At 46.4% G+C, this 24,757-nt stretch overlaps 2 protein-coding genes across 2 annotated transcripts; one reads left to right on the top strand and one right to left on the bottom strand.

Annotated features, from left to right (window-relative positions):
* The first annotated feature begins 6,189 nt into the window (after positions 1-6,189).
* On the top strand, positions 6,190-10,830 carry LOC123358857 (guanylin-like). The gene is made up of 3 exons (XM_045001012.1): positions 6,190-6,261; positions 10,067-10,238; positions 10,766-10,830. The coding sequence occupies exons 1-3, from the start codon at positions 6,190-6,192 to the stop codon at positions 10,828-10,830; spliced, it is 309 nt and encodes a 102-aa protein (XP_044856947.1).
* A 7,141-nt stretch (positions 10,831-17,971) lies between these two features.
* LOC123358870 (guanylin-like) lies at positions 17,972-24,512 on the bottom strand. The gene is made up of 4 exons (XM_045001027.1): positions 24,382-24,512; positions 23,908-24,142; positions 21,337-21,526; positions 17,972-19,728 (listed from the first exon to the last, which is right to left on the bottom strand). Exons 2-4 carry the CDS (start codon positions 23,980-23,982, stop codon positions 19,661-19,663), a joined length of 333 nt encoding a protein of 110 aa, XP_044856962.1. The 5' UTR covers positions 23,983-24,142; positions 24,382-24,512; the 3' UTR covers positions 17,972-19,660.
* Positions 24,513-24,757: the final 245 nt, after the last annotated feature.

Here is a 24,757-nt window from a genome sequence, read left to right on the forward strand (position 1 = left end):
TAAATATTATACTATTACTTGATTATCCCTACATAATATATTGTTACATCTGGCTTAAGGGGATTTTACAAAAGACCACTCTTCTCCCTCCCCGCCTCCTCTGGCTGTGGCCATTTTGTGTTCCAGGCACCTGAGCAAGAGGCCGCTGGTCAGGCGGAGCTGAGGGCCTGCTGCCTAGGGCCAAAGAGCTTGGCCCTGAAGCTAAACCCCTTTGTTTATTCCCACTGGCTCACTGATTCTCTAGATTAGAACCAATCCTAATCCCACAACCGTTCATTAACCGGCAGCCACTTCCCTTCCAGGAGCAGTTCTCTCCACAGGGGCTGGGAGAAGACAGTGAAACACAGGATGTGAGAAGATGTGCAGCAGACACTCAGTTCTGCTCGCTCAATACCTGTGGCAGTGGGCAGTGTTCTATAGTGGGGCGTCACCCGGGTGATTTACTATATAACTGTGTGTGCCAGCCTGCAGTAATTCAAACGCCGTGCAAACACCGTTGTCATTTACCCCGCACATAAACATTGGGTGATAAGTAGCTGCCAAACCCACGGGCAGCCCATGCATGCAGTGATATTTTTCCCAGAGATTTCGTGTTCTGCTCTTTTCTGAGCTGATGCGATATGAAGTCTTTTTACAGCCACTTGATTACTGTGTGTGGGAATCCTCTCTGCACTTAACAGCAGCTCAGCCATTGTCCTCGTGTCTTCCTGGGGAAGAGGGAAGATGCCAGCAACTTGAAGACCAGAGTCAGTTGAATACCAGGATTTGCCAAATAAATTATCCAATGACTATCCCCTGTATTTACTGAATAATTCACTGAACTAATATTTGCCGTACAATACAGTCTCTTAGTGTGGAGGGATAGCTCAGTGGTTTGCATATTAGCCTACTAAACCCAGGGTTGTGAGTTCAATCCTTGAGGAAACTACTGAGAGATCTGGGGCAAAATCAGTACTTGGTCCTGCTAATGAAGGTAGGGGGCTGGACTCAATGACCTTTCAAGGTCCCTTCCAGTTCTAGGAGGTAGGTATATCTCCATTTATTTTAGATTGACTATCACTCACTCAATCATAGAATACATGACTGGATGAAAACTGCCAACACTCTCAGATAATGCATTGGCTAGACAGTATGTGATCAAATGTCATTAAATGATGCGCTTGGAGAGTCTGCAGAGATTCCAGTCAAGGAAAGGCTGTGGTCACCTGCTTGCTCAATGGTGGTTCTTACAAGGGGGTGGTATTTCCCCTCTCTGCAGAAAGACAGCACATGGCCCAAGTCCATAAAGTTTAAGTGGTATAAGGGCCTTCTGGTGGATCTCGCTGTCTCTATCATCATACACACCCATCTATCAATCTATTCTATCCACCTCTATTTCAAAGAGAGCCTTCTGTCCACTGTTCCAGATAGGAAGGAGTTGGAGAGAGAGATTTCCTCATTCTATCTGAATCCAAAATTGAAGCGGAAAATTCATGCCTGACCCTGGAGGAAAGGCAGAGGCAGTAGAGACAGCATCACGCTATGGAGCCACCTCGTCAAGAATGGGGCTCAGTGTGTCCAAACACCATCTGACCCCCTCCTGGGTGTGTCACACCCTCCTCTGGCAGAGACCTGACGGGTCTGGCTGCACTGGCACAGCTTGTCATGCCCACCGAGTCTCATTGAGCTGTATTGAACTGAACGGTGTAGCTCTGGGTCTGTCTCTGTCAGCAGAGGGTTCAGATAAGTGCTGGACACAGAGTGGAATGAGAAGGATCCATGACTCGCTATCCTAAATTGGTTCCCTTCTGGAACAAATCAAAAGGGACCTGTATTCTCTGGCAGGAGAGCAGAGCAGATAATCACAGTGCTCCCATTTGGTCTTAAAAGCCATTAAACCAGGGGTAGGCAACCTATGGCATGGGTGCCGAAGGCGGCATGCGAGCTGATTTTCAGTGGCACTCACACTGCCCGGGTCCTGCCACCGGTGCAGGGGGACTCTGCATTTTAATTTAATTTTAAATGAAGCTTCTTAAACATTTTAAAAACCTTATTTACTTTACATACAACAATAGTTTAGTTATATATTATAGACTTAGAGAAAGAGACCTTCTAAAAAGGTTAAAATGTATGACTGGCACACCAAACCTTAAATCAGCGTGAATAAATGAAAACTCAGCACACCACTTCTGAAAGGTTGCCGACCCCTGCATTAATCTGTTTGTATTAGGGATAGATATTCCTTACATGGAGTCACCCAAGATAAGCAGATTTACATCTGCTGCCCTCTCCCCAACCTCAAGCCCTGAGACAAGGCCAGTACCTGTGAGGGAGATAGTGGCGGGGGTAGGGGGAGGGCAGCAGCTTCAGCAGATGTTACTGAGCATGCTCGGTACAAGCCAAGCAGCAACTCTGTGGCAATGGGGCACGTGGTTTCCCCCGCCACACACACATGCATCGTCTCTGCTCCAGCCTGATACACCTCTTCCTAGCAACAAAAATCTTGTCTGCATGAGAAGTGGAGTTGCGAGCACCCCTCGATAATGTTCACATTCAGCTCGGGACAGGGACTTCGGTACAAACTCCGCAGTGTGCACAGCAACCTTTCCAGACTGTTGTCAGCAGGCATTTTGGAGCCTCTTAACGAGCATTTGGTTTTGAACATGTTTTCAGCCCTTCGGATTCACTTTCTGAAAGCTCTTGTGCGAGCTGAATTCCCGTCTGAGAGCCTGAGTGCTGGGGTGTAGCTGGGATGGATTGAAATGAAACAGAACTCATTTCGGAGAAGCGTGCAGTGGTTAAGCCATCCAGCTGGGGAACAGAACCAACACCATGTGACCTAGTATCCAATAACACAGCTCTAATAACAGGGTCGATCAGCAGCCCCCCCATCAGCCCCCCATTCCCCTAAGTTCCCTGTGCGGCAGCTGCCCAGCAGGTTAGCAATTGCAGCTGTCCCTCCCCTCACTACCATGTGCTGCTCCTGCCCCCTGCTTTGGAGCTGCTCCCTGAGACTCCTGCTTGCTGTGCAGGGGGGGGGGGGGGGGAAGAAGGGCGCTAATGTCAGGGTGTCCCCCTTCCCCTTGCTCCTTCCCCCCACTTCCATAGAGCCGGGGCGGGGGGGGGGGGAACACGACAGGGCTCAGGACGGAGGGAGTTTGCTGGCAGCAGCTGCTGTCTCAACTTACTGATTTACTTAGAGTGGGGCCAGCATACTTAAAGGGGAAATGCTCGTGTCTCTCTCTCTCTCACAAACGGTGTGTATCTCTGTCTCTCTCTGCCATGCTGTCTCCCCTCCCTCCATTCCTGCGCCTTGTAGAGTGTGAGGCTACATTAACAACAATGGATTAACTCTTGAGTGCTCAGCCAATTGTTAGTTCATCATTTAGCAGTAAGGCATTCCCTGGGAAATATCCCACCGTCTTCCTCCCTCTGACTTCATCACCTCAAGCAAGCTTCACAATCATCATTGCTGTGTACCAGTATTAATTTGTTTGTTTAAAACTTATACTCTGTGTGTGTGTGTGTGTAAATATATATATAATATAGTTTTTGTCCGATGAAAAAAATTTCCCTGGGACCTAACCCTCCCCCTGTTTACATTAATTCTTATGGGGAAATTGGGATTTGCTTAAGATCATTTCGCTTAAAGTCGCATTTTTCAGGAACATAAGTACAACGTTAAGTGAGGATTTACTGTATGAACATGTGGCATTAACTATAAGGATCATGGTTGTTGTCAAATGCCACCGATGTGATGCTGTGCTCTGTTCAGTAATGATAACAGTCGGCTGCGTGCGTGTGCTGTCCCGCCTCTGCGCAGATCGCTGGCACAGCAGATCTTGAGCGAACTGCCTGATGACCACTGACTCTAATAAGGTACGAAGGTACCCAGCCAGCTTTATTGTCAAACGAAACACTGTCTCTAGCTCCCCGGATCAGATGTCTACAGTACTGCTAGTACATATGTGCTCCCTAGGGTGACCAGACAGCAAATGTGAAAAATCGGTACAGGGGGTGGGGGGTAATAGGAGCCTATATAAGAAAAAGACCCAAAAATCAGGACTGTCCCTATAAAATTGGGACATCTGGTCACCCTAGTGCTTCCTGACAATGGACCGGCCCAGTCAGTGGCAGGATTTGCCACTGCCCCCTAGGCCAGACAAAGACATTCACTCAGGGATGCGTTCATATAGACAGGTACAATCAGAAGCAGCAAAGAATCCTGTGGCACCTTATAGACTAACAGACGTTTTGCAGCATGAGCTTTCGTGGGTGAATACCCACTTCTTAGGATGCAAGTAGTGGAAATTTCTTTGCTGCTTCTACAGAACCAGACTAACACGGCTACCCCTCTGATACTTGACACCATGCAAGGTACAATCAGGTGACACATCACTCGTGACGCATTGAGGTACAACCCCTCTGCGCATTAGGGTGCTGCCTCTCTCCTACAGGTTGGTTCAAACAAACAAGTCTATCCATCATATTGTCCTTTTGACCCTGTCTTTCGGATGCGTCACCCTGTTCCGTGTTATCTCTGTGGAATGTGTTTGTACCAGGATGTTCTGGTGCCATCCCGGCACGCGTTCATCTTATTAGTGCTTATATGTGTATACATGCTTTTAGCAGCCTTCTTCTTGCCGACTTCTGGGAGCAGGGCCTGCCTCTGGCTCATAGCTTAACTTTGCTTTATGTTAGCAAGGTCTTGACCATTACTTCAGTTCAGGCCTCAGGCCTCATACCGGGCCTCTGATACCAAAGGGTTTATGTTTCAGGGACTCATCTTCAGGGGTGGCCCCAGGCACCAGCACGCCAAGCGCGTGCTTAGGGCAGCAAGCCACTGGGGGCGCTCTGCCAGTCGCCACGAGGGCGGCAGGCAGGCTGCCTTCGGCGGCTTGCCTGCGGGAGGTCCGCTGAAGCCGCGGGACCAGCGGACCCTCCGCAGGCAAGCTGCCGAAGGCAGCCTGCCTGCCGTGCTTGGGGTGGCAAAATGCCTAGAGCCGCCCCTGCTCGTCTTACAACAACAGTGTCTTCTCATCACCGGTTTGGTTAAGTGGCAGAACTAGTTTGGGACCATTCAAAGCATAATCTAATGTTCCACATTCAAAACAAGCAAACAAACAACTTTACTTGTTTTAATTTAAAATTGGGCTGCCAAATTTTCAAATGGGAGTGCTGGTGCCTTGATGTAGGCTCCTAAATCCGAATTCAAAGAGCCTGAATTTTAGAGGCACCCTGAACACTTGCCTTTCCCACTGCTTTCAGCACTCTGCAGGGCTGTGTTAGATCCTTGGGGGCAACAGTTTTAGGAAGAAATCACTGGAGACACAGAGAGCTTGAAAGCAGCCACACACTGACCTAACCAAAAACCAGCCAAAACGGGCTGGGTTAGCCCCTAATAATCTAACTCAGTTGCCACGGCAACACAAAAGTCTATTACCACGACAACCAGATACACAACAGGCTGGCCCTAGAATCTGCATTTCCCTAAAACATACTTTCCCCTTCCCATCACCTCATTCATCTTCCCCAGCAGCTCAGTGACCCTGGTCACTAGACATCATCCCTTAGGGGAACTGCGATTGGTTTCACACTCGGGATGACGGTCACGCAGGACACAGAGCCAGCACAAGGCCTACGCATTACTGACGTGCTAGCTAGACCTTATTGTGAAGGACTAAGTGGGACTTCAGCGATGCCTCGGCCCTGTGCTGGCCCTTTGCATGGGGGTGAAGTGCATCCTCAGCACATCGGGGAGCCGGTTAGTCCACGTACCAAGCCCAGTGAAGACACTGGTAGATGACCGTGTTCTGCACCTCCCAGGAGGCACTGAGCAGCTTGCAGTATCAGGCCTTTGATCTCCATCACAGCTGGGCTACCGAGGCTGTCAGTGATGAATTCAAGCATAAACGCCAAGGAACAGGTGTAAAACTTCAAACAGATTGATCACGGCGTATTGAGTGTTATCATAGAATCACAGATTATCTTTTATTTGGCCTCGTTTCTACCTGGGCACTTCGGTTGGCTCTTTGCCAAGGAGGTTATAATTGACCCTAGCCAGTGACGGTGATGTCTTAGTTACACAGTAACCACAAGAGAACCCTTTAAAAATCACACCTCCTTGTCCTCAGGTTAAAGGAAACCAGGTCCAAAGAACTTCTAGGCAAGGCGAGAGCTGAGAGGCACATCCCGAGACTTCTGGTCACCATGAAGGCTCTCCCGGCTGCAGTTCTGTGCCTGTGCACCCTGGCAGCCTTCTCTGACTGTGTCACCGTCCAGGTAAGAGTTCTTTAATTCCTCTTGCAGCCCCAGGTGCAGCGCATAGAGCTCAGCAGGATTAGCTTGCGGCAGCAAACTGGAAAGTACCCGCCCTTCTGACAGTCTATTGTTACTTTCATCTTTAATAATACCCCGAAAGGGCAGGAAGCGATGAGTGGGCAATACAGCTGGTCATACAGGAGGCTGCTACTGATGCACTAACTTTGACCAGACTGTGTAAGGAATAAATTCCAATTCCAGTTGTGTAGTACGTGCCAATTCAGGAACAAAATCCCACCCAACATTTACTTTAAAAAACCCAAATCAACGGACCGAAAAACAACCAAACAAAAGACACCAGAGAACTAACGTGACATTGGCAAGCCACCACCTCGTTCGCTTTGCCTGTATTCATATCCCTTCCCCACTCCCTGGTCACCCTGCCAATTCTGTGCCTGTCCTTTGCATTCAGGTTGTAAGGTCTTTGAGGCGGGGTCTTTCTCTTACTCTGTTTGTTCAGCAAAATGGAACTTTGATCTTGATGGACCCTCTTGGGGCTACAATCAATAATACAAATAACACTTATAACCATAATCATAATCAGTTTCTTCCTCTGCTAGGCAGGTGGCTATTAGCTTGTCCCCATCTGTCCCCTCCAACTGCAGTAACCATTATGCCCCAGGTATTTCAGTACATAAATTTGGGTTTAACAGGTCCCTGGGTTTGATTTTAAACTAGTGCCTGAATTTTTTTGGAAATAACTGAGAACGCGGAAAGGTGCAGTGAGATAAAACTCAGCAAGCAGCCTATGTGTCAGACAGGGAGCAAATCTATTTAGGAAAGAGGTGGGAAGGATAAAGAATTTGGGATTAGAAAAAAAACCCATATACAATACACTAACTTAATGATCAATATCACAAAGCCTAGTCAAAAATATCTAATAAAGTATAAGATTTACTCAAAATCAACACTTTCCTGCAGGAAAAGAGGAATTTTGGCTGAAATTTCCATTAGGAAAATCTAAACAAGTGTTTTATTTCTGGTCAATATTAATGTATGTGTCCTCCTGAGCTGCTGCAGTTTCTCATGGGAGATGTAGTTTGGGTGTTTCGTGCTCCCATTCTCCCTATAGGCCATGGATAGAGTACATTTCCCATGGTGCATCATGATGTCTTCCTGTGGCACATTGTGGTGCATCGTGGAACCACCATGGTTCGGTAGGCCTGGTTACATTGGCTCACACAAGGGATCTGTGAGGCCTGCTCAGGCTTGTGTGGCTATGGTGTGACTCCTCTGCTCGGGTACCTGTCGGCAGCTCCTCAAGCCTGGAGGCATCCTCTCAGATGGACAGTAGACGGGCAGAGGGTGGCTCTCATCCACCTCCCCGATCCTACTCCTTCCTGCTGGGGTCTGTTCAGCAAAGAGAAGTAGGTTCCACGAGGGATGCTCCATAGGAGTCTCCTCTCCCTGAACTCCTCAGGCACATTCTAGAGGCTGGGGTTCTATAAATGTTTATTGTCCCGAGTACAACTAATCTTACACTGGTATATAGCACCTTTCTATCCAAATGATCACAAAGCCACGCAAACACTATGGGTGACATTCAGCCATCTGCACAGGGCAGCATAGGCCCTATACATCACTGTCACCCCTTGGTTTGAGAGCTTTCTTTCCCTCTGGTCAGGGTAAATGGTCCCTCACAGAGACATAGGAATCACCTCACTTTACACTGAAATGCAACCATCTCTAGGGTGGAATTAAAGCATGCCACGATTCCACACCCAGAAGGGACTATTGTGATAATCTAGTCTGACCTCCTGTAAAACACAGGACACAGAACTGCCCTGAAATAATTCCTGTCCGAACTAGAGCAGACCTCTAAGAAAAACATCCAGTCTTGACATTGAAATGACCAGTGATGGAGAATCTACAATGACCCTTGGTAAATTGTTCCAATGGCTAATTTCCCTCACTGTTAAAAATGTCTGTCTTATTTCCAGTCTGAATTTGTCTGGCTTCAACTTCCAGCCATTGGATTGTGTCAGACCTTTCTCGGATAGATTGAAGAGCCCACTGTTAAATATTTGTACCCCGTATAGCTATGGATAGACTAGGAACAAGTCACCCCTTAACCTTCTCTCTGTTAAACTAAATAAATGGAGCCTCTTGAGTCTATTACGAAAGGCAGGTTTTCAAACCCTTTAATCATTCTCATGGCCCTTCTCTGAACCCTCTCCAATGTATCAACAGCCCTTTTATAGACCTCCACAATAAGGGAGAGACATAATATAAACATAAAAAATAGACAGATAGGCAGATTAGATAGAGATGATACACAGTTGTCAAGGTTGAAATATAGGCCACAGAGGGGAAGAGTGCTTTGAAATGCCTCTCACTGAAAGATGCAACATGTACACGTAAGTCAATATTGTTATCTCCAGAAAAAAATAAAAGTAAAATGTGTTTATTCAGTTTGCGGCAGAGAATCAACCGGTAGAGCAATGACTGTAACAAGCTGCCATAACTCCACACCGTCTTTAATGCTTTGCAAACAGCAGCCAGGAAGTGAAAGGAAACTATTGTAAATAAATGGCAGCAGGTGGCAATCCTGAACCTGGCTTCTCCTAACACAACGATGATAACCTGTAAAGTTCAGGCTCCCGGAGAACATAGGTCAATTCATTAGAAAAAGGGGTCGGAGGGCCAGGAGATGCTAATGGCAGCTGCTTTGCTGACTCACTCTGCAATCACTGGACTTGTGCTTCATTCAGCCGAGCTGAAATAGCTGCGCTTCTCTGGAAGCTGGAAGTGCTGGGGATGTGGGTGGGATGGTGGCCAAGGCAAGTGGAGGAGAATGCTGGAAAGGTGTGTGCGGCATTGGAGGAACGCTGGGAAGTTGACCGATGCAGTCAGTGGGAGAATATCACCATGTCTTCTGTCCCACATCACCTGAGCAAATACCCAGCACTGTCATGGATGCCGTCTCCTTCTGTGCACAAAGGAATTTCCATAACAGAAGAACGCAAGGCTCCATCTCTTCTCATAGCCTGAACTTAGCAGTGCCCAGTGCCAGCTGGTTCAAAGACAGGTATAAAGTTTGGTTTTCCAGCATGCACCAGTGTTTATCCAACTGCCCCTGAACAGTCAAGGATTTCTGTAGCTGGGGGTGTAAAATCCAGGGAATGGACAAAATTGTGGAGTTACTTGTGATTTACACCAGTGTAACAGAGAGTAATTTGGCCCCATCAGGGACTAGATGCTGCCACCATTGCTCCTGCTGAGAAGTGTCACATTCCATGAGTATCCCACTGAAAATAAAGGGTCTATTTGTGTATTAAGGTACTGCTCAATGGGGGTAAAGGTGGCTGTATGGAGACTTATGCTGGGATCTGGACTAGTGTGTGGGCTTCGACTAAGGTAGCCTTCTTGGAAGAAAGACTTAATCCATTGGATCTAGACTGTTCTCAGTGGTAGAAGATGACAGAACAAGGAGTAATGGTCTCAAGTTGCAGAGGGGGAGGTTTAGGTTGGACATTAGGAAAAACTTTTTCACTAGTAGGGTGGTGAAGAACTGGAATGGGTTACCTAGGGAGGTGGTGGAATCTCCTTCCTTAGAGGTTTTTAAGGTCAGGCTTGACAAAGCCCTGGCTGGGATGATTTAGTTGGGTTTGGTCCTGCTTTGAGCAGGGGGCTGGACTAGATACCTCCTGAGGTCCCTTCCAACCCTGAGATTCTATGATTCTATGATACATAAGGCTCTAGGACTCTCAAACTGCTGTAGACTGAAGATGGACAGAGTGAGTTTCAATGTGTCTCTCTTTGGCAGGTGGGAAAGTTCTCATTCCCCCTGGAGTCTGTGAAGAAGCTGAAAGACTTCATGGACAATCCTCTTCAGCTCAGTGTCAGATCCGCCCCTCTGTGTGCCAACTCTGACATTCCCAAGGAGTTCCTGGACCTCTGTGCCACACCAGACGCTGACCAGATATTTGAGGAGCTAAGTAGGTGTTTACTGCTGGTAGCCCAGAAGCCAGCCATGTTCAGTAGGAAAAAATCCTGCCAGAAGCATCCCACAGCCCTGCTTGGCCTTTCCACTCTCAGCACACTCTCCTCCCCCCACGCCCCAACACTCCAGGACCCTGTGAGTCTCAGGGCTGCACATTGTGAGGCCATCGGATTCCCATTGCACAGCCGCTGTGGGGTTTGATTTCCCATCTCGCTCTCTGTCCTGGGGAGGATTTTCTCCCTGGAGAAATTCAGTGTTGACCAGGTCTGTGCAGCTCTTTCACTTCCTTCCCGTGTGGTTCATGTACATTCCCTCAGAGACTCTGTCACCCTCCAAGAGGCCTGTGTCCCACCCCTCAGAGCAAAGGGGCTCTCCCTATTTGGCTGTGAAATGTGACAGGTGCGGACTGACCAGGCACCATGGCTGGGAAAGCTCTGTGGCACTGTCAGCAGTTGGATTGCCCCTGGCGTTAGAGGAAAGGGAGCAGCCAGCCCTAACCTTATCTGTTGTCTTTGATTTTAGAACCCATCGCGAGATCCCCCGAGCTTTGTGAGATTTGTGCTTTTGCTGCATGTGCCGGCTGTTGAAGAGAGAGTCTTCCTCGGCCTCCAGCCCTCGGAGGCATTACGGCAGCACTGCTCCAGCTCCAACCTCTGCTTTCTGCTGACCTGAGAAGAAAAGATAGTGATACTATGACTCCCTCCATCATCTCGACACCTCTCCCTCATGCCAGCTTCAGTACTGCCAGCACTGAACATTGAAAATCATCAGCCAGACCTCACCCCACAAATAAAAAATAATAAATCTGGAGGGTTTTTTTATTTGTCTTTTAGTTTCTGAGCCTTTAGGGAACACTCCAGTTATGTTTTAGACATTTTCTCCGCTACGAGGAGGGATGGAAACTTAAGTTTGTGTTTTGAATGATAGGTTCTCACATAATAGAATCATAGAATCATAGAATCTCAGGGTTGGAAGGGACCTCAGGAAGTCATCTAGTCCAACCCCCTGCTCAAAGCAGGACCAAACCCAACTAAATCATCCCAGCCAGGGCTTTGTCAAGCCTGACCTTAAAAACCTCTAAGGAAGGAGATTCCACCACCTCCCTAGGTAACCCATTCCAGTTCTTCACCACCCTACTAGTGAAAAAGTTTTTCCTAATATCCAACCTAAACCTCCCCCTCTGCAACTTGAGACCATTCTCCTTGTTCTGTCATCTTCTACCACTGAGAACAGTCTAGATCCATCCTCTTTGGAACCCCCTTTCAGGTAGTTGAAAGCAGCTATCAAATCCCCCCTCATTCTTCTCTTCTGCAGGCTAAACAATCTCAGTTCCCTCAGCCTCTCCTCATAAGTCATGTGTTCCAGCCCCCTAATCATTTTTGTTGCCCTCCGCTGGACTCTCTCCAATTTATCCACATCCTTCTTGTAGTGTGGGGCCCAAAACTGGACACAGTACTCCAGATGAGGCCTCACCAGTGCTGAATAGAGGGGAATGATCACATCCCTCGATCTGCAGGAAATGCCCCTACTTATACAACCCAAAATGCCATTAGCCTTCTTGGCAACAAGGGCACACTGTTGACTCATATTCAGCTTTTCGTCCACCGTAACCCCTAGGTCCTTTTCTGCAGAACTGCTGCCCAGCCATTCGGTCCCTAGTCTGTAGCAGTGCATGGGATTCTTCCGTCCTAAGTGCAGGACTCTGCACTTGTCCTTGTTGAACCTCATCATGTTTCTTTTGGCCCAATCCTCTAATTTGTCTAGGTCCCTCTGTATCCTATCCCTACCCTCCAGCATATCAACCACTCCTCCCAGTTTAGTGTCATCTGCAAACTTGCTAAGGGTGCAGTCCACACCATCCTCCAGATCGTTAATGAAGATATTGAATAAAACCGGCCCCAGCACCGACCCTTGGGGCACCCCACTTGATACCGGCTGCCAAACAGACATGGAACCATTGATCACTACCCGTTGAGCCCGACCATCTAGCCAGTTTTCTATCCACCTTACCGTCCATTCATCCAGCCCATACTTCTTTAACTTGCTGGCAAGAATACTGTCGGAGACTGTATCAAAAGCTTTGCTAAAGTCCAGAAATAGCACATCCACTGCTTTCCCCTCATCCACAGAGCCGGTTATCTCATCATAGAAGGCAATTAGGTTAGTCAGGCATGACTTGCCCTTGGTGAATCCATGCTGACTGTTCCTGATCACTTTCCCCTCCTTTAAGTGGTTCAGAATTGATTCCTTGAGGACCTGTTCCATGATTTTTCCAGGGACTGAGGTGAGACTGACTGGCCTGTAGTTCCCTAGATCTTCCTTCTTCCCTTTTTTTAAAGATGGGCACTACATTAGCCTTTTTCCAGTCATCCGGGACCTTCCCCGATCGCCATGATTTTTCAAAGATAATGGCCAATGGCTCTGCAATCTCATCGGCCAACTCCTTTAGCACCCTCGGATGCAGTGCATCCGGCCCCATGGACTTGTGCTCGTCCAGCTTTTCTAAATATTCCCGAACTACTTCTTTCCCCACAGAGAGCTGGTCACCTCCTCCCCATACCGTGCTGCAGAGTCTCTTGACTCCAGGAGCTGGTGCTTTAAAAATACACCAAATATCACAAAATGCACAATAAATTCACAAGAGTTGGTGACACTGCTAAACCACACAAGAGACAGCAGCACGGTATTCATTCTTATCTGGCCACCAAGCCTGCTCCCCAAGCCATAAACACCTCATTTTTTGATTAGGGAACAGGCCAATCACTAATTTTCCTCAAACATACACTTCAAACCTTCATCTATTTTGAGATTTTTAACTTGAAATTAAACCTTCATTGAGCATTGAAAAATCTTTGGATGAGGATTTTTTAAGTCCAGATTTAGGCCAATACTGGGAATAGAACCATAAGGGCCAAAAATAAACATCACAATCAAAGCCGTCCTCACGAAATCCCCAGCCCAGAAATCTCATTAGAACCCAAGTTGCAAGATTTTCAGGGTCAGGGCCTGATCCTGCAGGCTATAGCCCCAAACCTGGTCACAACTGATTTCCCATGCCAGTGTTTCCTTCTGAGCACAGGTGAGCAAATAACTGAGTTTTTGGTTTAGTGGCTGAACCCAAAAATCTGGTACGGGTTGACCTGAAACAGATTTTTTTCTGTTTGTTTTGTTTTTTGTCACTGAAAGGAAAAACCAAAAAAGAAAATGTTGCACGTCAAACTAATTATTTTGTTCAACCCAAAACATTTTTTCTATGTTGTTTTCATTTAGTTTGCAAGTGATTTTTACCTTTTCTTTTTAAAAACCAATCTAACTCCATTTAGAAATAAAATGGTCGAATCTCCATCCTTCGAGGTTTTTAAGGCCCAGCTTGACAAAGCCCTGGCTGGGATGATTTAGTTGGAAATTGGTCCTGCTTTGAGCAGGGGGTTGAACTAGATACCTCCTGAGGTCCCTTCCAACCCTGAGATTCTATGATTCCATGAAAACATTGTTTCAAAACACAAAGAATGTTTCATTTAAAAAATGTTGAGATGAAACATTTTGACTTTGGGAAATTTTGTTTTCATTTTTTTTCCAGCTGAAACTGTCTCCTGAATTTGACCCAAATTCACAAATAGGTTTGGTGGACCCAAAACTGCATTTTTTCAGTGAATAAACTATTCATCTGAAAAATTTCACCCAGCTCAACTCCTGAATCAGGACCAGCCAGTCAGAACAAAATAGAACAGTACCATGCCAGTAACTGGTCCTCCATGTCCTCCAGACACGCACAGGAGTTAAGCAGAATGAATAGGAAAAGCATTACATATTTTTCAATTAAATACCCCAATGGACAGGTGCCTACATCGTATCTGGCCCCCTAGGGGGCTGTGTCAGTAGAGAGCATGAAAACTGAATGAACCCTGGAGAGGGAACGGCTCTCTCCCTGCAGAAGCGGTCCCTCCAGCTCAGGCTTTGTGGAAGATTAGCAGAGCAGTGTGTGGTGCATTGCCCAGGCTAGTCATGTCTTGTGGAGAGATGATTTCAGCCTTCTATCTAGGTCTGTTTGTCCAGCAACTTCACCAGCACTGGATTCAGCGTACCAAAAATATACAATTAAATTAATTGACAAGGGGCTGAGGGTCAGGATTGTCTCCTTGTGGAGAAACATGGCCTGTGGCCAGCATAAGTAAAATGCTGTATTTCTTTTCTCTGCCTCTTTGCATTGTGTGGGAACTATGCCAATATTGTGAGTTGTCTTTCTCAGCTGACTGGCAGGTTCCACCCTCTCCTCTGAGTGGTCCCCAAGGGGAGTTCTAGGCAATTAGTCTCTGCCATACACTCAGGATCCTTTCACCAGTCCACAAGTATCAGCTCAGTTCTGCAATCTGCTTTGCCTTTGGCGCCAAGAGATCCTGAGTATGCTGGCACAGGTCTGTGCTTGCAGGGGGTTGGGGGGAAGTCTGTGACACAGAGGCCCATTTTCTGGTTCACTACTCTGGATCATCAGCACTTGTCAGGCCTGACACATTCACTACACCTAATGTACTGTTGTCATAATCTATATCTAAAAGGTATCATATAAGCTACCATTGGAAAAATAACTCATTGATCATTAATGGTCTTACATAATGTATGTACCAGCTGTGTACAAAGAGTTATGAATATGTGCTAAAAATTATGTGCTTAAAATGCATTTGTAAGCAGTGCATAATCCCGGTTTTCACTAAACAAAGGCAGGTGCATTTGCTTGTCGTTAGGCACAGACAATGAAGGCACATTTGCATAAAAGACAAACAAAGCCACCAACCTAGCGAGGGAGATAGCCTCTTGCAGAGGTCTGAATCTCAAATGTTAAATAATTGAATCAACTGATTGAACAGAATATTACAGTATTATAAAAGTGTATCAGGTAAGGCCTTTTCCGAAAGCTACCACCACACTGGTGATTAATATCATACTGCAATGTCTGTATTAATACTATAGGAGAAAATATGGACACTCAATGATATTATGCTTTAAAATCTGTGACCAAACACAGGGAGAAACAGATTTTCTCCCAGACAGAAGGGAAGGCAACTAGCTACCTGTCTCAAAGGAAATTAAGCAAGGTGTGGCCAAAAACAATGAAAGCCCAATTTACATATGAATCAGCAGGGGAATGGAAAGTCCATGGGAAAGGGAGAACAGCATGAGGTCATCCTGAATTTGAGGACAAAACAGTGAGTTTGGGAAGATATAAGGAAAGAGAAGAAGCCATCTTGCCATTCATCACTAGACACACAGGGGGCCAGAGCTCTTGCAAGCTGAGAAAGATGGGTCCTTCAACCAAAGGGGTGTCTGGGAATGGAAGAATTGTGAGTAAACTACTTTGAACAAAGATTGAAAGTTGCTGAAATTAGGTCTTAGCCACTAGAAAGCATATTTTTACTTTTACTTGCTTGTAACCATCGCTACCTTTATTTATTTACATAGCATAAGTGAGAAGGTCCTCTCCTGTAAAAGTAACAAGAAACAAAGGGTAGGAATCAATGGTCATCTTTCACGATGGAGCGAGGTACATGGTGGGGTCCCACAAAGCTCTGAATTGGGCCAGTGTCATTCAGTGTCTTCATCAACAATTAGGAAAAGGGGGTGGACAGATTGATGGCAAAGTTTGCAGACAATACAAAATCATTAAGATAGTTAAGCTGACTGTGAAGAGTTTCAAAGGAATCTCACAAAACTGGGTGACTGGACAAAAAAAAATTACAGATGAAATGTAATGTTGATAAGTGCAAAGTAATGCACATTGGGAGACATAATGCCAGCTATACACACAAAATGATGGGCTCTATATTAGTTGTTACCACTCAAGAACGAGATCTTAGTGTCGTCATCAAGAGTTTTCTGAAAACATTAGCTCAGTGTATGGTAGCAATCAAAAAAGCTGGAGAGGAGACAACTGGATGATCAGCCAACATTGTCACCTTCTGATGTCTGGGAGGGACCACGAAGCGAATGTGTGCATTTTTCTGCACACAAAAGCAACAATACTTTTATCTTTCTTTGTGAAGTTAAGGCAGTTTGGAGTTTTCACATGACTTAGCATGTCAGGGTAAACACGGGCTCCCCTATCACCTTTAGCATGAGAGGAGTCATGGACCAGTGCTTAGCACTCTAGGCTGGGCTGTAGGATAGCTGGGTTTAATTCCAGCTCTGCCACAAACATCCTGTATGACCCAAGAAATGTCATCTTTGTGCCTCAGTTTCCCATCAGAAAAGCTGTTTTAGAATAGTGCTTCCCTGCCATACAGGAGGGCAGTGTGGCTGATGCTCAGATACTGCAGTGATGGGGGCCACATAAGAACCTTATATAGAACTGCTAATTCATCTGAAAACTACAAACTGCCTTGTTTTCACTAGGATTTCACCTTTCTTTCTAGTGAAGATTCACCCTCACTATTGACTCTCAGAATTTGAGACCATGGAGCAGACAGAGCAATAAATGATTGTGTAATGCGTGCTTGTGCAAACTTGAATGTCATGCGCGGTAGCATCTAAACATAGTCAGAACCCTTCCCACACATACTTTCCACAAATAAACACCACCACATCCTCTCCCTTTAAAACTATGACAACATTGCAGCCTGCTCCTCTGGCCTCCTGCCATCCCAGCCACAGGCTCTTTTGCCTTCCAACAAAACAATCCAACCTGTGGCCTAAATTCTGTTTTCTTGCAGAGACCTAAATTCTGTTTTCCATTTCTGTCCTGGATGTTCATGTCCTCACCAAAGACCTCTCTCCAAACCCAGGTTCAAATCCCTGACTCAGATAGGAACGGCAACAATATCATTTTGCATTTATTCAGGAAGCCAGAGATGTCTTTTCCAGATGCATTATGTACATCATTTCAAGCAATCATCTTGAATTCATTCAGCGGCAAGTGATACCCTTCTCCAATCTAAATCTTAGTTACTTTTTCTCCCCCAGAACCTCAACATACCCTGGTTTGAGGCTGACCTTGTGTTATTCCAACCTGCCCAAAGCCAGCAAATATTGGAAATCTAATAGGAAAGCAAAGATTTGACAGATTTCCCTTCAAAATTCCAGACCAAATAAGCTTCTAAATTTCCTACTTATCCAAACCACAACTACCCATGGTTCCAGACCACCCACATATTACCCCTTGCTACCAGGATAGGGTGCGAATCACCAGTAGCAGAGAGATGTCACAGAAAGAAATTCACATTTGGATTCACACATCTGGAGGCAAAGCCAGAGTCATGAAAGATTTAGTGAAGGAGGAAACTGAAACCTAATGTGGATGCCTGGGAATACAGGAAGTGCTTGGATCTACCTTCAACTGAGTCTCAGCAAATAATAAAGACATTGATATCCAAGAAAAATTGGGTTTTGTTTTCCATGCAAACCAAGTAAGGTACCTTGATTTGCCTCATTCCATACATTGTGAGATAGACACTAACCTAGAATCTGTGCTTTGCAGGGCATGTTCGCTAGAGCCAGACTTTGATACTTAGACCTCCCACAAAACGTCCGGGGTTGACTATAATGTTAGTTACAGTGGAGACATTACAGTTACTGTGTGCATGAATAAGTGTCAATTTTCTAGTATGAATCTGTAACCGATGTACCACTTACCCAGAAAGAATATTCACTGACACGTCAGAATGTCCAGACTATTGTGTGATTCAGCATTTTTATTTAATTACTTATTTTTAACGATAATGTTTCTTTACATCTTTTTCTGTAAGTGGGGAATAACTTGCTGATATACAGAATGTGGTAAGTGAACGAGACTTTCTTTTTAGCCACACTAATCTGAACAAAATACAGCGATTAGTTTTACAATTAGAAAATGCAACTATTAATATATACAGAAGAACAGGCATGACTGCATTACAATGCACAGGAGCTGCTTATCTCAAGATTACTGAGATTAAAAATTACAGTGATAAAAACCAAACTGGGTGACAACTGACAAGGATGTGTATTGTACTCTGTAAATGCAGAAATATTGTGTTTTCTCCAGCATATTTCAACTGGAATTACACAACAAGACCTGGATTGTGTGAAATATTAAAGTGTACCTGCATGTTGCAGTGTTGGGAAGTAAATGCACAAGTATCACTACAGTGTTATTACTAAGAAGTCAGTGAAGGTGCAGCAGAAGAGCTTCAAACTCAAACTAAAAAACACAGTTTAAGGTTCACAGATTTCAAATGGCAGAAAATACCCCATCCCTAGATGAAATTATATAGTTTTATTAGAAACACGTCCACATCGTAGGGGTGCACATACATGTAACACCCAGAAAGACATATGCACACAGCCATCACAATCACATGCACAAATCCTTTACTACACGTACATACCACAAGCATTAAAGAAACTTCGAAGTGCAAAGATAGGAGTGGTGTGAGGAGCCTACCAACTAACCATCAGCCTGCGCAGAACCCCACCAGCGTATAGAAAGGTCTCCCTTGAGTAGCCTCTTGCATCAGTAGATAAACAGATCCCACAAAGAAAGGGAAATGTGGGAACAATGTGAGCGGCTTGCCTCTAAGCTCTGGGGCCAAGCACTGCCAAGCAGAGAAAGAAACCGCTGATGCTGCCCTGGGCAGGAGTAAGGCAGATCGCCAGTGTTCTGCAGCACAGCACCTATGCAAAGGAACTTATCAGTGCTGGGGTGAGGTCACAGGGTCCTTCTGGGAAAAATTCTTGGGGAAAAAAGTATTGGGAGGTGGGGTGGGGGAAGGTTTGCAGAGGGCAGCAGGGCAGATGGTTAGTTCAGATTGATCAGCAACGTTAAGACAACTAAATGGACACTGAACCAATCCTGTCATTAGCCCCACCTCCCACTATGAAACTGGATTGTACCAGTGCTAACCCCATTCCATGGCGCACGAGTTGTGCCGATAGAATTTTCTCTGCACGCCTACATCTACTAGTGCAAGTGAAGACAATCACACACGGATTTAGACCTCACAAGGTTTTTACAGGCGATTCTACAATTCCGCAAATCTCCCACCCATCCTAACAAAGGTTTTTGGAAAGTGAAGCAGTGACCCTGGTGTGGGTGTTGGGAGGGGATCTTGTTCCTGTTTCTCAGGGCTAGTCTACACTAGAAGCAGTACACTGGCACAGCTGCACCGCATCTGGTGAAGAGCTCTCCCATCAGCATAATAAATCCACCTCTGCAAGAGGCGGTTGCTATGTCGGCGGGAGAAGCTCTCCCACCGCATAGGTCGGTGTAACTTACGTCGCTCAGGGGGTGGTTTATTCACACCCCTGAGCCACGTAAGTTATACCAAAGTAGGTGGTAGCGGAGACCTGGCCTAAAAGAGAATAGCTTTGCCAGTGCAAATGATGCTGCAGGATAAATCCAGAGATTGCAGGGCTTGGCTGGCCCCATATACATGGTTTCATCCTTCCTCAGCGACAACCTGCACAGGCTGCATTGGCGCAGATTTCACATATATCCATGTCTTGGACAGCCAAGTCTGTTCAGGAAGAAAAGAAAATATTTCAGTGATACAATCAGGGCATTTCTGTAGGGGAATTGAGCAAGCACATCAGGGGACATGAAGACTCCTTCTCACTGCTGCTTTGGGAGCTTTAATAGTCACCCGAACAAAATAACAAGGAAAACTGCACCTTGTAAAGTCTTAGCTGAAGAGCGTCGTCTTTTACCAATGCACTGTGGAAAAATAGTGCACAGGAAATAGGTATTCAGTGACTGAACCAGGAACACTCAGTAGCACAGAACTGTGCTGTTCAGAACCTAGGTTCATCGATTCATCAAATTTAAAGCCAGAAGGGACTAAAAGATCATCTAGCCTGACCGCCTGGATATCCCAGGCCATTACATTTCACCCAGTTATCCCTGTATTGAGCTCACTAATTTGTGTTTCACTAAAGCATCTTCCAGAAAAGCCTCCAGACTCATTTTGAAGCCACCAAGAGATGGAGAATCTACTACCTCCCTTGGTGCTTTGTTCCTCTGGTTAATCACCCCTGATGTTGAACATTTTGCCTTATGTCTAATTTGAACGTAGCTGTTTTTAGCTTCCAGCCCTCAGTTCTCGTTCTGCCTTTCTCTACTAGACGAAAGAGCCCTGTAGTACCTGGTGCTTGAGTTAACAGCTAGATTGTTTTCACATGTCAGAGTCTGGATTTGGTGACATTCAGGGTATACATCTTTCCTTTGGACTGAGGGAGTCTAGTCCGAATGGTGCTTATCTGGGAAGGGCAGCTGTCTTGAGCTAGTGAGTTGTAGTGTTTGATTTTTTTTTTCGGCAGTGCTCAGAGAGCAAATAAAATTCAATGACAGATGTTATAGGGTTTCACGCAGGAATCACTGGGCAAATTTGCTATGCAGGAGGTCAGACTAGATCAGGGGTGTCCAACCTACAGCCTGTCAGCTGTACACGCCCACCAGAGCATTTCATAAGGCCTGCAGCCTGTTTCAACATAATACACTAACGGCCGATTCATTGGCGTTTTATTGTCATGTTGACATCGTTTTCATTTACGCAAGTGTGTAAATAAGTTGGTTCTAATTGTACAGGATTGTCTATCTAAATACATACGAAACAAGCTGAATGTAAAATAGAAATCAGTACAGGTGACTTTAAATCTTATTAATAATCTATAGAATCTGCTTGGCCCACACAAAGTTGTGCTTAGGTTTGCATGGCCCTCCCGTGTAATAAGGTTGGGCACCACTGGACTAGATCATCACAATGGGCCCTTCCGGCTTTAAACTCAGCTAAGTTGTAGCAAGAACAGTTACTCCAGGGGAGCTACCCCATAGTCGCTTCAGCTTGACCCAGGTAACTCCTGCATCAGCAGGTGTCATACAGAAATCTCTGTGCTAGCTAGCGGCGACCTCAACAACTACTGCAGTCGCTACAGGCAATTTTGCATGACTGCCTGCTGCGGAAAGCTCACGGGTACACTAGCCCTAGCTATTTATCAGCTGCCCTGGTAGCAGGCTGAGAGCCTAGGGGGACCAGTGCAGTTCTGTGGCTGCCTCTCTCGAACATTCGAGATTGAAGGCTCTCAGCTCCGGGGGCAACACGGGACGCTTGGGAGTATACACTACGTACTCAGCCTGTTAAAAATGATGGGTGCATCTTCCCTTTGACATATGGGCTGGAATTCTTTGGGCAGCTCCGGGTTTGCACACACAGAAATGAAACTTGTCCTAGTCATCATCCGGGGACTGGCTCTGGCATCCGCATCCAAGAATCCCTTCAGCTTCTTCACAGCCTCGAGCGGGAACGAGAATTCCCCCTCCTATTTGGAGAGAACCAAAGCAATATGTCAGGCAAGAGTCATTACACAGATCCCTCTCGCTGCACCAGAAGCCAGTGATGCCAAACACGGGCACAATGGTACATTCCAGGGGGAAAGGATGGTGCTTGCTGTTGAGTCATTTTGGAACTGCAGGGGGGCTGAGGAGGGGCTGTTAGATTAGCACTCACTGTCCCTGATCACTGTGGACCAATTGTCAATTCTTCAGTACAGAGACCTTTGAGGTCACCTCACCATGTGACCAGGCTGGCCAATCAGCTAGACAGAGGCTTTTCTACCCATCGTACTGAACAGCAGCAGCTGCATGCATATTGCACTTATCTCTGGCAGACCCTCCAGCTAAAAGTCTCATCTGCACTGGAGGGTGCATAGAGAATGAAGAATGTAACCACTCCATGAGGAGGATCCCTGTCCTTTGCTAGGGTCCCAAAAGAGTGGTGTATATTGATGTAAAAGCTGGCCCAGCCCCGTGGTGGTCACTACTGTTTCTACTGGGCTTGGGGCCAGCATCAGACGATGCTCAGCAGATAGGCAACACTGCGTATTTGCAGTCCAACAGGAGAGAGGTGGGTGTGTAAATGGGAATAGACCAGGTGGAGGAGCCAGGCTTATCGGAGCAGAGCTTGACTCACAGCCCCCTTCCTTTCCCACTAGACAGAATGTCTGTGCCTGGGCTCCGGAGCTGCCAGATTTTATAATGGAAGTTGAAACATTTATTTGCACATGATTTCTGTTTACACTCCACAGATGCCACATGCCTCACAAAGCATCTTTTATGCATCTCTGCAATGTGCCATCGAGATCTGTGCCATATGGCAGGTACTTTGTTTACCTACACAGCCCTTAAAAGCACATTGCAAAGTCACATGGATGTCAGTCACCATCTTGCCGAAGATGCTTTGTAGGACATATGGAACGAAAGCAGGCCGAGGGATTTCACAGACCAACAGTCTTGGTGGGGTTTTTGCCTTGAGAAATCAGTTTGAACCTGGGGAAGCTGACCTGGCCCAAGTGAAAGGGCTAGAATCCTGTTCACAAGTGAATTGCACGAGCATTCTGGTCTCACGAGTGGCAGGGTGAAGCCGAGCTCAATGAATATCAACACAGGGCTTAAAAAATACAAACGTACTTAACATTCTGTACAGCCCTGGGTAACAGCCCTTCCCACGGAGCTGGGCTCAAAGTGCAAGGAGCTGGATGCTTAGAGCTGAGCATCCTACACCCATGCGTGAGTGTGTGCGTGTGTGCAGGTTGCCACTCTTGGAAAGACATTTGGTGTGTTACTGGCAGTAGAATAAGGAAAGAGAACCAGGGGCAAACAGCACATTAAAGATACTAGAAAAGGCAACAACAGTTTTTCCAGTTAGCTGTGGCTTTATGGTGTACAAAAAAAGCCATTGCTGCAGCCGCAAGGCAGATGGGAAGTTGGAGATTTTTTTCCTTTCACAGAAAAGCGTCTGTTCCCACCCACAGTCGTTGAGCTCAGGACCAGCTTGGGAGAAAAGGAAGAAGCAACCTCACAATCGGCAGCACCCTGCCCCAGAAGGGGAAATGAAGAGACAGCAAAGCTGAGATACTGCAGAATAGTTCCTGGCAAACCTGCCCTACCCACGGAGACTTGATGACCAGCTGACGATAGCACACACCTTGGCATTCCAGTGAAGTTAGTGAAGTGGCAATGAAATTCAGTGATCGCAGGCTCCTGCGGGGGTCTGAGCACAGACTGAATTCTTTCTCTCTCGCACACACGCCCAGCCCCCTTTGGGTCACATTTGCAAAATAACACAGCACCCAACCGCTTCCCATTGTTCCCAAAGCCCCCAAGAGTGGGTGCTGAGCACTTCTGATAATCTGGCCTCATTTACCATCCCCCTTTTGATTTAATAGCCTTTGGGTCCATTTTTTATTCCCTACGTGACATATCTGCAGGCTCCGTCACTTAAATTAGTTGATTATTTGCAGGGGGAACTTCTGCCCAGAAGCAGATTAGCCAGGTGGGCCAGAAATAACGTAGCCCCTTCTGTGAAATAGATGTCCCTAATCACTATGTCTGGAGCTGCCTGGCAGCCACTGGGCATACACTTGGCACTTATAGTCCAGAACATCTCTCACTGGAGGAGTTCAAAACATTTCTGCAAACAATCAAGTCTCACAAACCTCAGAGGTAATTATAAATACAAACCCCATTATACAGATGGATAAATAGAGGCACGGAGCAATGAAGTCACACACCTTGCCAGTGGCCAGGTGAGGATTAGAACCCATGAGGCCACTTTATAATCTCCTGTTCTAACCCTGCTCCCTTGCATCACAGTCACACCTTGTTGAATCTGTAATAATAAAAGGAGAGCCCGTGATCTCACCTGGACATAGACAGGCTGGGAGCTGTGCACCAGTATCAGAAGCACAACAGTTGCTGAGAAAGTGACGCCTTTCATGGCACCTGCAGGTACTACTCCCTTTCCTTCTCAGGCTACGTCTTCTGTCTTGATTTGAGTGCGTCGGTCTCCTTTTCCCCGTCTCTCTGGCTCCTTTTCTCTCTCCTCTGTGCTCCTTTGGATTCTGAGTACTCAGTTCCTCTAGCAGGCAGGCCTGTTCCTTCCCAAAGGGAAGGGAAGCTTTATAAGGCCTTCACACACCACTGACTTGGTCATTCATTAATCCAACCATTGACTGAGCAAATTTATTACCATCTAATAACCACTGAAGGGACTAATAGTTAACTACTTATCAACAGAGCAGGCCGGCCCCACCTTTGCAGGTCCCAATGTTTATGAGTCTCTTCAGGCTTGGGAAAGCGGATATAACACAAGGAACCATAAAATTCCAGCCCTTACCTGCCTGATCCCACGCACTGTCTGAAACCACGGTCCCCCCATGTGGTGTGTCCTTAATCTCTCGCCAGCGCATGTGTCGGCGGTGTTCTGAGAACGAAAGGGGATTGGAAAGAGATAAGAGGCATTTGGCCCCTTGAAGCAACTGCTTGTCACTTGGCTCCCTCCTGGAACTCCAGTGAGTCAGGAACGCAGTGAGGGATCTGGGAGAGTTGAATGTGCTCAGGACGTGGGGTATCTGCAGTGTGCGGATCTGGAAGGTTCTCTCACTGCTGCTCTCTGAGCACCTTACTAGAGTGCTCCCATATGCATGGTACAGCCTAGCCCCAGAGCAGCTCCCAGCCAGTGGGCACAAGGAATGCAAAGGGATTGTGCAGGA

This window comes from Mauremys mutica, unplaced genomic scaffold (genome assembly GCF_020497125.1).
Source record: "Mauremys mutica isolate MM-2020 ecotype Southern unplaced genomic scaffold, ASM2049712v1 Super-Scaffold_100098, whole genome shotgun sequence".
NCBI lineage: Eukaryota > Metazoa > Chordata > Testudines > Geoemydidae > Mauremys > Mauremys mutica.

Excerpts from the sequence above, each read along its gene's own strand:
- LOC123358857 (XM_045001012.1), top strand. The coding sequence starts at position 6,190 with ATGAAGGCTCTCCCGGCTGCAGTTCTGTGCCTGTGCACCCTGGCAGCC. Across the intron at positions 6,262-10,066 it reads CTGACTGTGTCACCGTCCAG|GTGGGAAAGTTCTCATTCCC; the intron begins GTAAGAGTTCTT and ends TCTCTTTGGCAG. Across the intron at positions 10,239-10,765 it reads CCAGATATTTGAGGAGCTAA|AACCCATCGCGAGATCCCCC; the intron begins GTAGGTGTTTAC and ends CTTTGATTTTAG.
- LOC123358870 (XM_045001027.1), bottom strand. The coding sequence starts at position 23,982 with ATGAAAGGCGTCACTTTCTCAGCAACTGTTGTGCTTCTGATACTGGTG. Across the intron at positions 21,527-23,907 it reads CCCAGCCTGTCTATGTCCAG|GAGGGGGAATTCTCGTTCCC; the intron begins GTGAGATCACGG and ends CTCTCCAAATAG. Across the intron at positions 19,729-21,336 it reads CATCATTTTTAACAGGCTGA|ACTTGGCTGTCCAAGACATG; the intron begins GTACGTAGTGTA and ends CTTCCTGAACAG.